The 10,562-nt window shown below is 36.9% G+C and overlaps 1 protein-coding gene and 1 pseudogene across 2 annotated transcripts; both read right to left on the reverse strand.

Moving 5' to 3' along the window:
- Window positions 1-1,302: 1,302 nt before the first annotated feature.
- On the reverse strand, window positions 1,303-6,194 carry LOC128031416 (signal peptide, CUB and EGF-like domain-containing protein 1). Of its 2 annotated transcripts, none has more exons than XM_052619668.1 (9): window positions 5,747-6,194; window positions 4,521-4,664; window positions 4,276-4,414; window positions 4,102-4,190; window positions 3,654-3,717; window positions 3,202-3,290; window positions 2,845-2,957; window positions 2,454-2,610; window positions 1,303-1,954 (listed from the first exon to the last, which is right to left on the reverse strand). In XM_052619668.1, exons 1-9 carry the CDS (start codon window positions 5,787-5,789, stop codon window positions 1,797-1,799), a joined length of 996 nt encoding a protein of 331 aa, XP_052475628.1. In that variant the 5' UTR covers window positions 5,790-6,194; the 3' UTR covers window positions 1,303-1,796. The 2 variants fall into 2 exon arrangements, with proteins under 2 accessions (XP_052475628.1, XP_052475629.1); XM_052619669.1 differs by having other exon boundaries at window positions 5,797-6,171.
- Window positions 6,195-6,305: 111 nt separating this feature from the next.
- LOC128031601 (cytosolic 5'-nucleotidase 1A-like) lies at window positions 6,306-7,938 on the reverse strand (annotated as a pseudogene).
- Window positions 7,939-10,562: the final 2,624 nt, after the last annotated feature.

Consider the following 10,562-nt stretch of genomic DNA (forward strand, 5'->3'; position numbering starts at 1 on the left):
CAATTCAGTTGTGTGCATTTCAATCATTTACCCTTGATATTTTCATGAATAAAATTTTAAGCATGTAGACCATGTCTAAACACGTCTGACTGGTCTAGTAGGCAGTGCTTGCAAAGTAGAGTCGGACAAGTATAAAAAATGTATTAGCTAGATAAATGTTTTAAGTGCTGGAAATTGATACCTGAAGGCCATAGACCAAATGAGTTGATCCATAAATGGTTCCAAAGCCACCTTCATACAGCTGACTCCCAATTTCATAACAGCATGAACTGATGTCTGTTAAAAGATAAATAACAGGTGTTGTTGACAAATCAGTCAATCAGCCTTAATATTCTTTTGTCACACTAAAGAACTATTTAAGTTAACTGTAGTGGTCATAGTTGTTTTACAGTGTAAAATATACAACTTCATAACTTCATATATAAATAAAAAATTGAATGAAATCTTATTTAATATAAAAAAACAATCATTTCCATGTTAGTCATCCACTAGCCTTAAAGTGCTTATTAAAGGCAATTTATTGCATAAACCATTGAATTGCAGATTAAAGTGTGCATGTGTTTTGCATTATGTTCATAAACTGACCAATAATTGTCTTATTATCCTGTAGCTGGCTCGACTGAGGTGTCACAGTGTGCTCCGTCTGACAGACTGAAGTCTGGGGAACGTCTGCATTGCAACAGGACATGTCACAACATAAAGCTAGATAGACACCATCACTACAGTCTAACATTAAACAGACAGTTACTTAGGGGAAATCAACACTACAGCTGGATGTGACACAGAATAAAGCTGGAGGGACGCCATCACTGAAGTCTAAGAGATTTCTATTCAGATTTCTTGCTTGTCCAATTATAATTGCAAATATCTTTAATTACTACTCTGACTAGTCAAACTATAATGATGTCTCATCAAAATACAATTGTTACTTATCAAAATATATTTAAAGCCATAGTTTTATGTCAATTCTGCCTGCCATATAGCACTGAAACCTTACCGGCATGCATGCACCAGCAGCATTAGTATAACTTCTATGGCTTTAATATTTAAAAATATATATATAATATATAATTATGCAATAAGAGATAAAATATTTTTTTTATAACCATGTGATTTTTATTATTAAAATAAAATTTTTATAATATTATTAATTATTTATATATACTTAATATATAAATAATTAAGTATAATCAATAAAACTGGGTTTGTCATATGACAGTTCAGATACTGAAAGCACATGTTGGGGATTTCTGAAGGAAAGTTTCAGGAATTATCCATCACACTTGCAAAGAGACACCACACTTTTATATCAAAGTTGTGAAAAGCTGTTTATTCCAGTTTATCAACTTGGAAATTGTCCAAAATATTTTAAAATTAATATGAGACACATCACATGTTAAATACAAGAAATACTGCTTATTTATATGATACAATATACCTTCAGGACCTTAGGAAGACAAACATTGTGGTACCAAAATAATAATAATAATAATAAACAGCAATTTAGTCCAAAAATCTTTCAGTGCAATGGCTTAACATATCGATACAAAAAGAAAACACCCCCCAAAATACTGAATGGTTCCTCATACTTCACAAACTTGAAAAGCAGTCAGAATCAAAAGAGATGAAACTTCACAACACAGTCGGTAGTAAACAGGTTTTAAAAATGGACTGCAGAAAAGTGCTCTTCATTCATTAAATATTTAATAGTATCTTACCGATGTAAAGCTTAGAATAGTTCTAAGTTCTAAATAGAAACTTTCAGACTAAATTTGTGAGGTTTGTACATGGTAATGTCACCAGCCTGCATAAACAGGCTCAGCATCACGAGGGATCCCATAGAAGCGAGCAGGTGGGCGGTCTTTTCGCAGGAGGGGGGTCCGGGCAAGGGAAAGCTCACTGTCATTATCTCTTCTCCTCCGCAGAACCAAAATGATGATGAAGAGAAGACACACTGCGGAGGAGAAGAATTATTTAAGAGCGACAACTGACCTTTTGCTGAACCCTGACTTAAAACACGAACAAACAATCTTAAATCTAAGACTGACCATTTAATTAAGTTATATAATGCATTTAGCTTGTATGACTGAGTACATTTACCACTGCTCAGCCAATTGTTGAGGGTGAAATCCAGACAGGAAGTTTTGCATTAGGGCGAAAGATTTCCCCACACAGATTTCACAAGGGGATAAAGTGTATCATGGACTCGCCACGTTGACTAACAGAAAGCTGCTTGGTTTGAAAATGATTTCTGTGGGAGCTGTGCTTCATGCATCTCCACACTATCGACAGTAAACAATGGACCTTTGCTAGCACAATTCTACCAAAATGACACATGTGTGCAAAGAGGCGGAGCTTAGCAGAATGATTTTTATCTGTTTATCTGACATTTTTCCGATTTTGGTCCGGCAACAATGTTCAGCTGAGAGAAGGTGTGATGTAAACCATCATACCTCCTCCTCCAATGACAAGCAGTGCAATGGTAACAGGAGAAAGTTCACACGTCTCCCCTGCCTTTCTGAAGAAGGTCTCCATGCAGTAACCAGGGGCCGTGCTGCCCTCAGGACAGAACGCATCAGTGGGACACAGGATCGGATTTACATCAGGACTCTGGGTTATATAGACAGAAGTACATTTATTCTTTGTAGTGACACATTTGTAATCATAAATATGCTCTGATTTAAAATGTACTTAGATAAACAAGGAAGTATTAAAAAAAACAGTATATGATTTACATTTTAAGCAAGAGGAACAAGTTCAGTGGTAACGGTAAAGACTGTGTGTGTGTGTGTGTGTGTGTGTGTGTGTGTGTGTGTGTGTGTGTTAGAGGAAGTAATCACTCACTGGGCAGTAGTGGTTTTCAGGACAAAGGTCACAGTTCTCTTGGCCCCAGTGGATCTGATAGAAACCACTGCTGCAAATCTGACACATGGTTTGATGGGCAAGCTTGTGCATTCCTGTCAAAAATATTGACATGATTTGCGTTTCATAAGTGTGGAAATTTAGATTTAGATAAAAAAGACCTTAATTTATGTACTATGGCAAAAATTGTATCATGCTGATATGATCGATTTCATCACGTCTGTCCTATTACGTGTAATGAGTAACGTGGATTCATTTGTCTCAATCGCAAAGATAGATTTCATTAGTTTGCGTTGTCCTATAATTTGAGTAAGCAATGTGGCTAAAAGAAGAAGATACCTGGACGACAAGGTGTATATTCTTTGGAAGCGGTCCGTAGAGCCTCTGAGCCTGCGGGACAGACCCGACACTGAGCACAGCTGGAGGAACTAGCAAACAGGCAGGAAGGAGAATGTTAACAAAGAAAATCTGTCAGTTCTGTGGCACTGCAAAGACCCAGCTGTGACGACTAACATATCAACAGAGAGAACTTTATCAAGCCTATACATGGAGATGGTTCATTTTAATAGCCATTTAATTCAACATTTATGAAACACATCAAAGCATTTCATCTGTAAACACCAAGATGTTGTAATCATTCCTTAAAATTATAACAAGAATAAAACTAAATGTTATTAAATATCCAGTGTTTAATTTTTCTAATTAAAAAAAAGGTGCATATAAATAAAAGTATATTACTCAAAGCCTGAGATGTATTTATTTATCGTGCTGTGGTAAGAAAAGACACTTACTTGCAGTATGTGCCTTGTGGACATGGGTTACATGATGTTGAATTTTGCAAAGATGTGTAGAAACCTGATGCAAAAAGGAGAAGAAAAAAACAAAATAACAACAGTACGATATATATTTCAATGTTTTATTAAATGCTTAATTTTAGATTACATTTTACATCTCATAACTGTACTGTAAGGGTATATAATACTGATTTTTTTATTTTTCATACATACGTGTACTTTTATTTAATAAATAATAATTGTGAATAATTTCAGTGAAAAATACAATGATACACTTTTATATATTTTAATTCAAAACATTTAAATTTGTATTTCCCCTCAGTATTTGAATATGTAATTGCATTTGCTTGTTTCGTTTTTTTCTGCACCCCTCAATATGTCAATTTATTTAGGTTGGAAAACAGAATGAATGAATTTACATATACGTATGTATGTGACTTGTTACCTGGTGCACAGGCTGCACAGGAGGCAGAGCCCGTGTTATTGCTGAAGGACCCAGTAGGACACGGCTGGCAGACGGGGCTTCCAGTGACACTAATGAAAAAAGTGGTTAAAGCCTTGCCATGGAAAGACTGCGTATGCTTTGAATAAACAACAGTGTAATACTTTCTCCTCTCACTTGCTGTAAAACCCAGATGAACAGGGCACACAGCCCTGCTGTCCTGCTAGAGGCTGATAGAAACCCTGGACACACAGAAGACAGGCTCCGGGTAACACACACAGGCCTGCCTCGGGACAGCAGGAGCACAACAGCGTCTCTGAGACCACCGAAAGAGAAAGTGCATGTGTCAACTTCAACTTTTAAGACAACACGAAATCTAAATGAAACCGACTCCTGTTCTCAACACACCCAAAAGCACCCACCGTTATCATAATAAGAGCCAGGAGCGCAGGCCGTGCAGGTGGAGGTGTTGAGGCCGGAGCAGCTGGGAGCAGCAGTGGTCATGTTTACACTGACTGTGGTGATGGTCACAGCAGGACTGAGTGTTGTCTGACTCATCACCACTCCTACGTTCAAAAACATCATGTGACACAATAGTCTTAAACACTTATGGACTGTAAAAAGTTTATAAAGCACAAAAAAAGGTCATAAAAGCAGTCAATATGATATGATTTCTCATTTGTGTTTTTCTGCATCACTTGAATCACACTCGCGTTCCTTCAATTGTGTGTGTTTTTATGGTTTGTTGATGTATATTGTAAATGGCACAGCATGATGGTTGTTAACCATCAGCAGAAAGGCAAACAGAGTCCTTATTGTGAATGTAATCACATTAGCCATGAGGCCGGTCACCATCAGCAACACAAGCAACCCACTGAAGAAATACAGTTATTCTGAGGGGAAGGTCATATGATTTGATTTAACTCCAGAAATGCTAGAGGAACCATGTTTCTGTGCGTGCTCTTCCAAGCTTTCACTGGTTGACTCTTACTGACTTGTTAATAAACATTTCAGATCATCTGAACTTGATCTTTGACACACACAAATGGGTAATTTGACAAATAGCATCGACACTGATGAATGAATGAATCAGAGGTCATAAAAACTTCAATCACTACAGAACACTGCCATGACATACCAATGACTCAAATAGTCTTTGTTTACTAAGCAGAGCTGTGTTGTTATATTGATTTTGCTCTGCAGCTCTGCAAGTAGCCTATTGTTGGATTTAGGCATGTCTTTAGGAACAATGTTGTTTTGTTAAAATATCTCAGACGTAGTATGTGTCTCTGTATTGAAAAAAAAAATACTTACACACATACATATACATACATAGAGGAAACGGATTTTTAAAAACAGCTAAACAATTATACAATTATACAAAAATATTAAACACGAGGTTAAAAAAACTCAATATACTTATATAGTTTAGATAGACATTTAATTCAGATTTTGAAAATGGCTCATTCACAAAGCGAAATGTTTTACACAACCTTTAAATTTTTCCCGCACGTCCATGGCACTTCTATGTATTTTAAAATATTAGCTCAGCTTTTAGTGATAAAAGTTAAATATTAAAATGCAGTGGTTTGACGTTACGTTAAAACTCACAGTTGATCTGTTAATTCGCTGTGATTCAGAAACTCACCCAAAACACAAGCGAGAACGAACAAAACTCCCAAACTCTCCATGATTTACCTCAGGAGCCCCACATCTGTTTATCCTTCTGAATTCATCGCGGTACACGACAGCATTAGTAAAAGAGTGTATTATTGGCAACTGTGGAAGATTTCTGCTCTCATTCCTTCTTTCGAGCCACTCATCAATGTCATATGACACTTAACCATGTGATCTGAATCATAGATTAAAACTGTTTACTGTTCCCTTCGTTACTATCGTATAATCTACAAACACCAGCTAAAGTGAGCACCATACAGAAGTCATAAGGCATAATATTTAAAGAGGGTGACAGATTAAAAAACTGAACGCCAGTCAAAGGTCCGGAAGAGTTTCTCAAACAACGACTTGTTTACGGCGGTTCACAGAAGAGCAAAAAATAATATTTTTGAAGTCCCAACCTCAAAACAGTCAACATTACTATGGTAACTGTACTTTACACACACACACACACACAGTGGGAATTTGAAGCTCGGGGTTATTTGAAGAAGTAAAGAAATAGGGAAATTTCTGTCATTTCGCGCAAAGCGTCATTTGTTTTGCTGCGACAGAGTAAATCCCTCGCGCTGTCCAAACTGCTCCCTTTCAGATGAATGGGAAAGTTTATTACCTACTTGAATATTCTGCACACCAAACAGAAAAAAATCGACATATTTCCTCTTCACGGTTTATTATGATGTTCAGATTACGTATAAAGGTTACAATACAGAGTGCAGAACAGCCCTTTATGGTAAACAGTAACAGAGATGTTCATTCAAAACAAGGCAAAAGGGAAATATGGCCAGAAGTGCTTAAGGTGAGTTGGTGCATTTTAGCTGCAGTTAATACTTAGATTGTGGCATAATTAAATAACATTTGCTATTACAACATGTAATCATTTAACTTAACAGTGTACCACCTATTGAATATTTAACAGTTATTTATTCATATATGATTTGATATAACTTAGTAAACAACCTCAAAGCTTTTATGCTCAGTGAAGGGGGCCTGCCATTGACAAACTGGCCTATTCTGGCCTTTATTTATTTTATTCTTTGTTTGTGTTTTTTGCAATTTAACAAAGAAACACAAAATTGGTTGGTAGCCAACGACCTTCAGAGTATTTCGATACTATGGAAGTCAATGGCTACCCTCAACTGTTTGATTACCAACATCCTTCAGAATATCTTTTATTTTCAACAGAAAAAAAAAAGTTCATACAAGTTTGGAACAACTTGAGTATTTTTTTTTTATTTTGTGGTGAACTATTCCTTTAAAATCCTTATTAAAAAGGATCACTTGTCGCAACCTGAATGAACAGAGCAGTAGCTGATGGGCTGACATGGCTTTTTTTTACATCCCTCACTGTCTTTGATTGAAACTTTTGGGCTGTTCCACAGGAAACATGAGCCGCCACTGTCCCAAGTTCTGCGCTCCCTCCATGTGCAACATTTGATCGGCAAAGAAGATGTGAGGTCCGATCTTTTCCAGCATGGGGCCATCAGGGGCTCCCGCTAGGAAGAGGGCCTCGTCTGTCTCTAGACCCAGGAACGTAACGTCTTGAGGGCCCGGGTGCCTTGCAGTTTCCCCAGAGCTTCCAAGAACCCCTGAAGTGGTCCCTATGGAAAATTATAATAATTCATTGTTGTCAGAAGTATAATATACTCATTCGAGAAGAAAAAGGCATCTCCATCAAAGGCCACTCACTGTAGCTGCTGCAATTCCTAATAAGAAAGAATTTTATAATGAATCAAAACTTGTATTTTTATTATTCTTAACCATTCCACTCACCTTCTTCAATGGCCTCTCTCACTTTCACTGAATCAGCAGACAGATAAAGGTTGGTGTGATAGGCTTTCAGACACCTAATAGGACTGTTGCCTCCAGTAATACTGAAGTGCTCAAATAGCTCAAGCTCAACAAGATAATTGCATTTGACTGCCACCAAACTAACATGCATTTAAAAAGATACATTTTAATAACTACAATGAGTTCAAAGAGTGAATTAAGCATCTTCAAGGAAACATAAGTGAGGTCAAGTGTAAAGTTTCCACAGTCAGTGATGGTTTGCAGTGATGACCAACTTCATGGAGATGCAGATTTAATTTGAGATTTTCCTTAGCTGTTAGTTATAATCATCAAAATGAAAATAAATAAACATTTGAAATATATCAGTCCGTGTGTAATGAATGAATATAATATACAAGTTTCACTTTTGGAATGGAATTAGTGAAATAAATAATATATATATTATTTATATATTATATATTATTTATATATATAAAAACAATATATATATATAGTATTATTTATAGGCCTACTATTAATTTGGTTTTGACAAAATATGATGTGTCATAGATGACTAGTATCAAGACAAGTGATTATACTGGGCAATATACTCAATTACAAGAATTAAAGTGTAACAAACTGCTAAATATTCTATGATGATTTACCTGATTTATTTTTATTTTTTTTTGGTCTAACAAAGTTGTTAGCACTTTTAGAAAGCTCAGCCATTAACGACAAAAACAAAAACATACTACCAACTAAATACTAATTCAGTGGATCAACCACTGACTGATCTGGATCGTAATGCATCTACACAGTAATGCAACTACCTTCTGGGACTATGGTCTCCACTCTCCAGAAAGCGGGCACAGATTGTGAGGGTGCTGCAGAGCGGGCGGGAGCATACAGCTTTAAGCTGGGCAGATGGGGAGCTCAACACAATCCCAACCGGTCGCTACATTATAAGGAACTTAGCTACAGACTTGCTGGGACTCGACTGGTTACAGGTCTCCTTCTCGCTGTCATTAGTGGTTTATTAATGATGAAGAGCTGAGAGACTGATGCTCAGAAAAGGCCTGCTCTGTGTGATCTTCACATACATGCACACACTGGACAGGACAGTCACATCCCCTGGAGCAGAGCACAGCCAAAAGCAATCTGATTTTGATCTGGACAGCTAGACAGTAAGATATAATGATTTCAGCATTTAGTCCAACAAAAACTGGGTATATGAACTTAATATCCACTGTATCTCTGAATAGTGCAATGCATCTTGTGACAAAGACTCAGAAAAAAAAAAAAATAGAAAGCTCCAGTTGTTGAGAAAACTTCATTTATTACTTTCATTGCATGACATAAATACTTAGTAGGCTTCAAAAAGTTCTGTACATCTTATTAGACTGAACCGGCCATTACAAAATAAGAACAAGCTTTGAATAAATAGAGTAAATTCTCTCATTGTGATTCTCTTTATACAGAAAAAAGTAATTTTGTACATATATAATTTCATTATTCTTGTTCTCTGTAAAATAAAGCATCTGTTTAATAATTTTAAAGACTCATATCTTATTTTCAATAATACAATAAAAACAAGGCAAAAAAAGAAAAGCATGAGGATCGGAAGAGGGCACAAATCAGAAACTGAGCTCATCACATGACAGGCTGGAAGTGGAGTCTGCAGACGCTGAAGCAGCCGTCCAAGGAAGTATTCGGCATTTGCCACAACATCTCACTTCAAAACCAAATTACATTCCAAGGCTAGCTGCAGAAATCCATCCCTCAGAATCCTGTCAATGTACAATCAATCATTCCTGAGGAACAGTCATGAGATCAAAACAGGAAGCAACCAGAAAAAGCACAGAATTGATCCATTCGGCTACTTGAAGTACCACTAAATGATGATGAAAATCCGTGTACATCACTATATCATTATCAACGGAGAAGTAATCCTAAAGCCAGATCTGCAGTATTGTCAGTGTCATGTATAGCCGTCTATCCCATCAGTTTGCAGAACTACAGAAGTTTTAAAGCGGTGTATCTGCAGATATTGTGGTGAATGACCCGTAAATACAGCAGTGTGGGGAGAGAGAGATGATGAAGTGAGGACAGGGTTGAAAACAGGAATGATTCAAAAGAGGTCAAGTATTATCCATCACCCAGCAGAATCAAACTGCCTCGAATGTGATGGAGGCTATAATATTGCTAGAACCGCTTCATAAGATGCATGCAAACACATTAGACCTTTTCCTCACTAAAAACCCGTTCTACAGTATTGTTCAAAATAATAGCAGTACAATGTGACTAACCAGAATAATCAAGGTTTTTCGTACATTTTTTTATTGCTACGTGGCAAACAAGTTACCAGTAGGTTCAGTAGATTCTCAGAAAACAAATGAGACCCAGCATTCATGATATGCACGCTCTTAAGGCTGTGCAATTGGGCAATTAGTTGAATTAGTTGAAAGGGGTGTGTTCAAAAAAATAGCAGTGTGGCATTCAATCACTGAGGTCATCAATTTTGTGAAGAAACAGGTGTGAATCAGGTGGCCCCTATTTAAGGATGAAGCCAACACTTGTTGAACATGCATTTGAAAGCTGAGGAAAATGGGTCGTTCAAGACATTGTTCAGAAGAACAGCGTACTTTGATTAAAAAGTTGATTAGAGAGGGGAAAACCTATAAAGAGGTGCAAAAAATGATAGGCTGTTCAGCAAAAATGATCTCCAATGCCTTAAAATGGAGAGCAGAACCAGAGAGACGTGGAAGAAAACGGAAGACAACCATCAAAATGGATAGAAGAATAACCAGAATGGCAAAGGCTCAGCCGATTATCACCTCCAGGATGATCAAAGACAGTCTGGAGTTACCTGTAAGTACTGTGACAGTTAGAAGACGTCTGTGTGAAGCTAATCTATTTTCAAGAATCCCCCGCAAAGTCCCTCTGTTAAAAAAAAGGCATGTGCAGAAGAGGTTACAATTTGCCAAAGAACACATCAACTGGCCTAAAGAGAAATGGAGGAA

This window comes from Carassius gibelio, chromosome A17 (assembly GCF_023724105.1).
Source record: "Carassius gibelio isolate Cgi1373 ecotype wild population from Czech Republic chromosome A17, carGib1.2-hapl.c, whole genome shotgun sequence".
Taxonomy (NCBI): Eukaryota; Metazoa; Chordata; class Actinopteri; order Cypriniformes; family Cyprinidae; genus Carassius; species Carassius gibelio.

Excerpts from the sequence above, each read along its gene's own strand:
- LOC128031416 (XM_052619668.1), bottom strand. The coding sequence starts at position 5,789 with ATGGAGAGTTTGGGAGTTTTGTTCGTTCTCGCTTGTGTTTTGG. Across the intron at positions 3,718-4,101 it reads CTGTGCAGCCTGTGCACCAG|GTTTCTACACATCTTTGCAA; the intron begins GTAACAAGTCAC and ends TTTTTGCATCAG. Across the intron at positions 1,955-2,453 it reads GCTTGTCATTGGAGGAGGAG|TGTGTCTTCTCTTCATCATC; the intron begins GTATGATGGTTT and ends TCTCCTCCGCAG.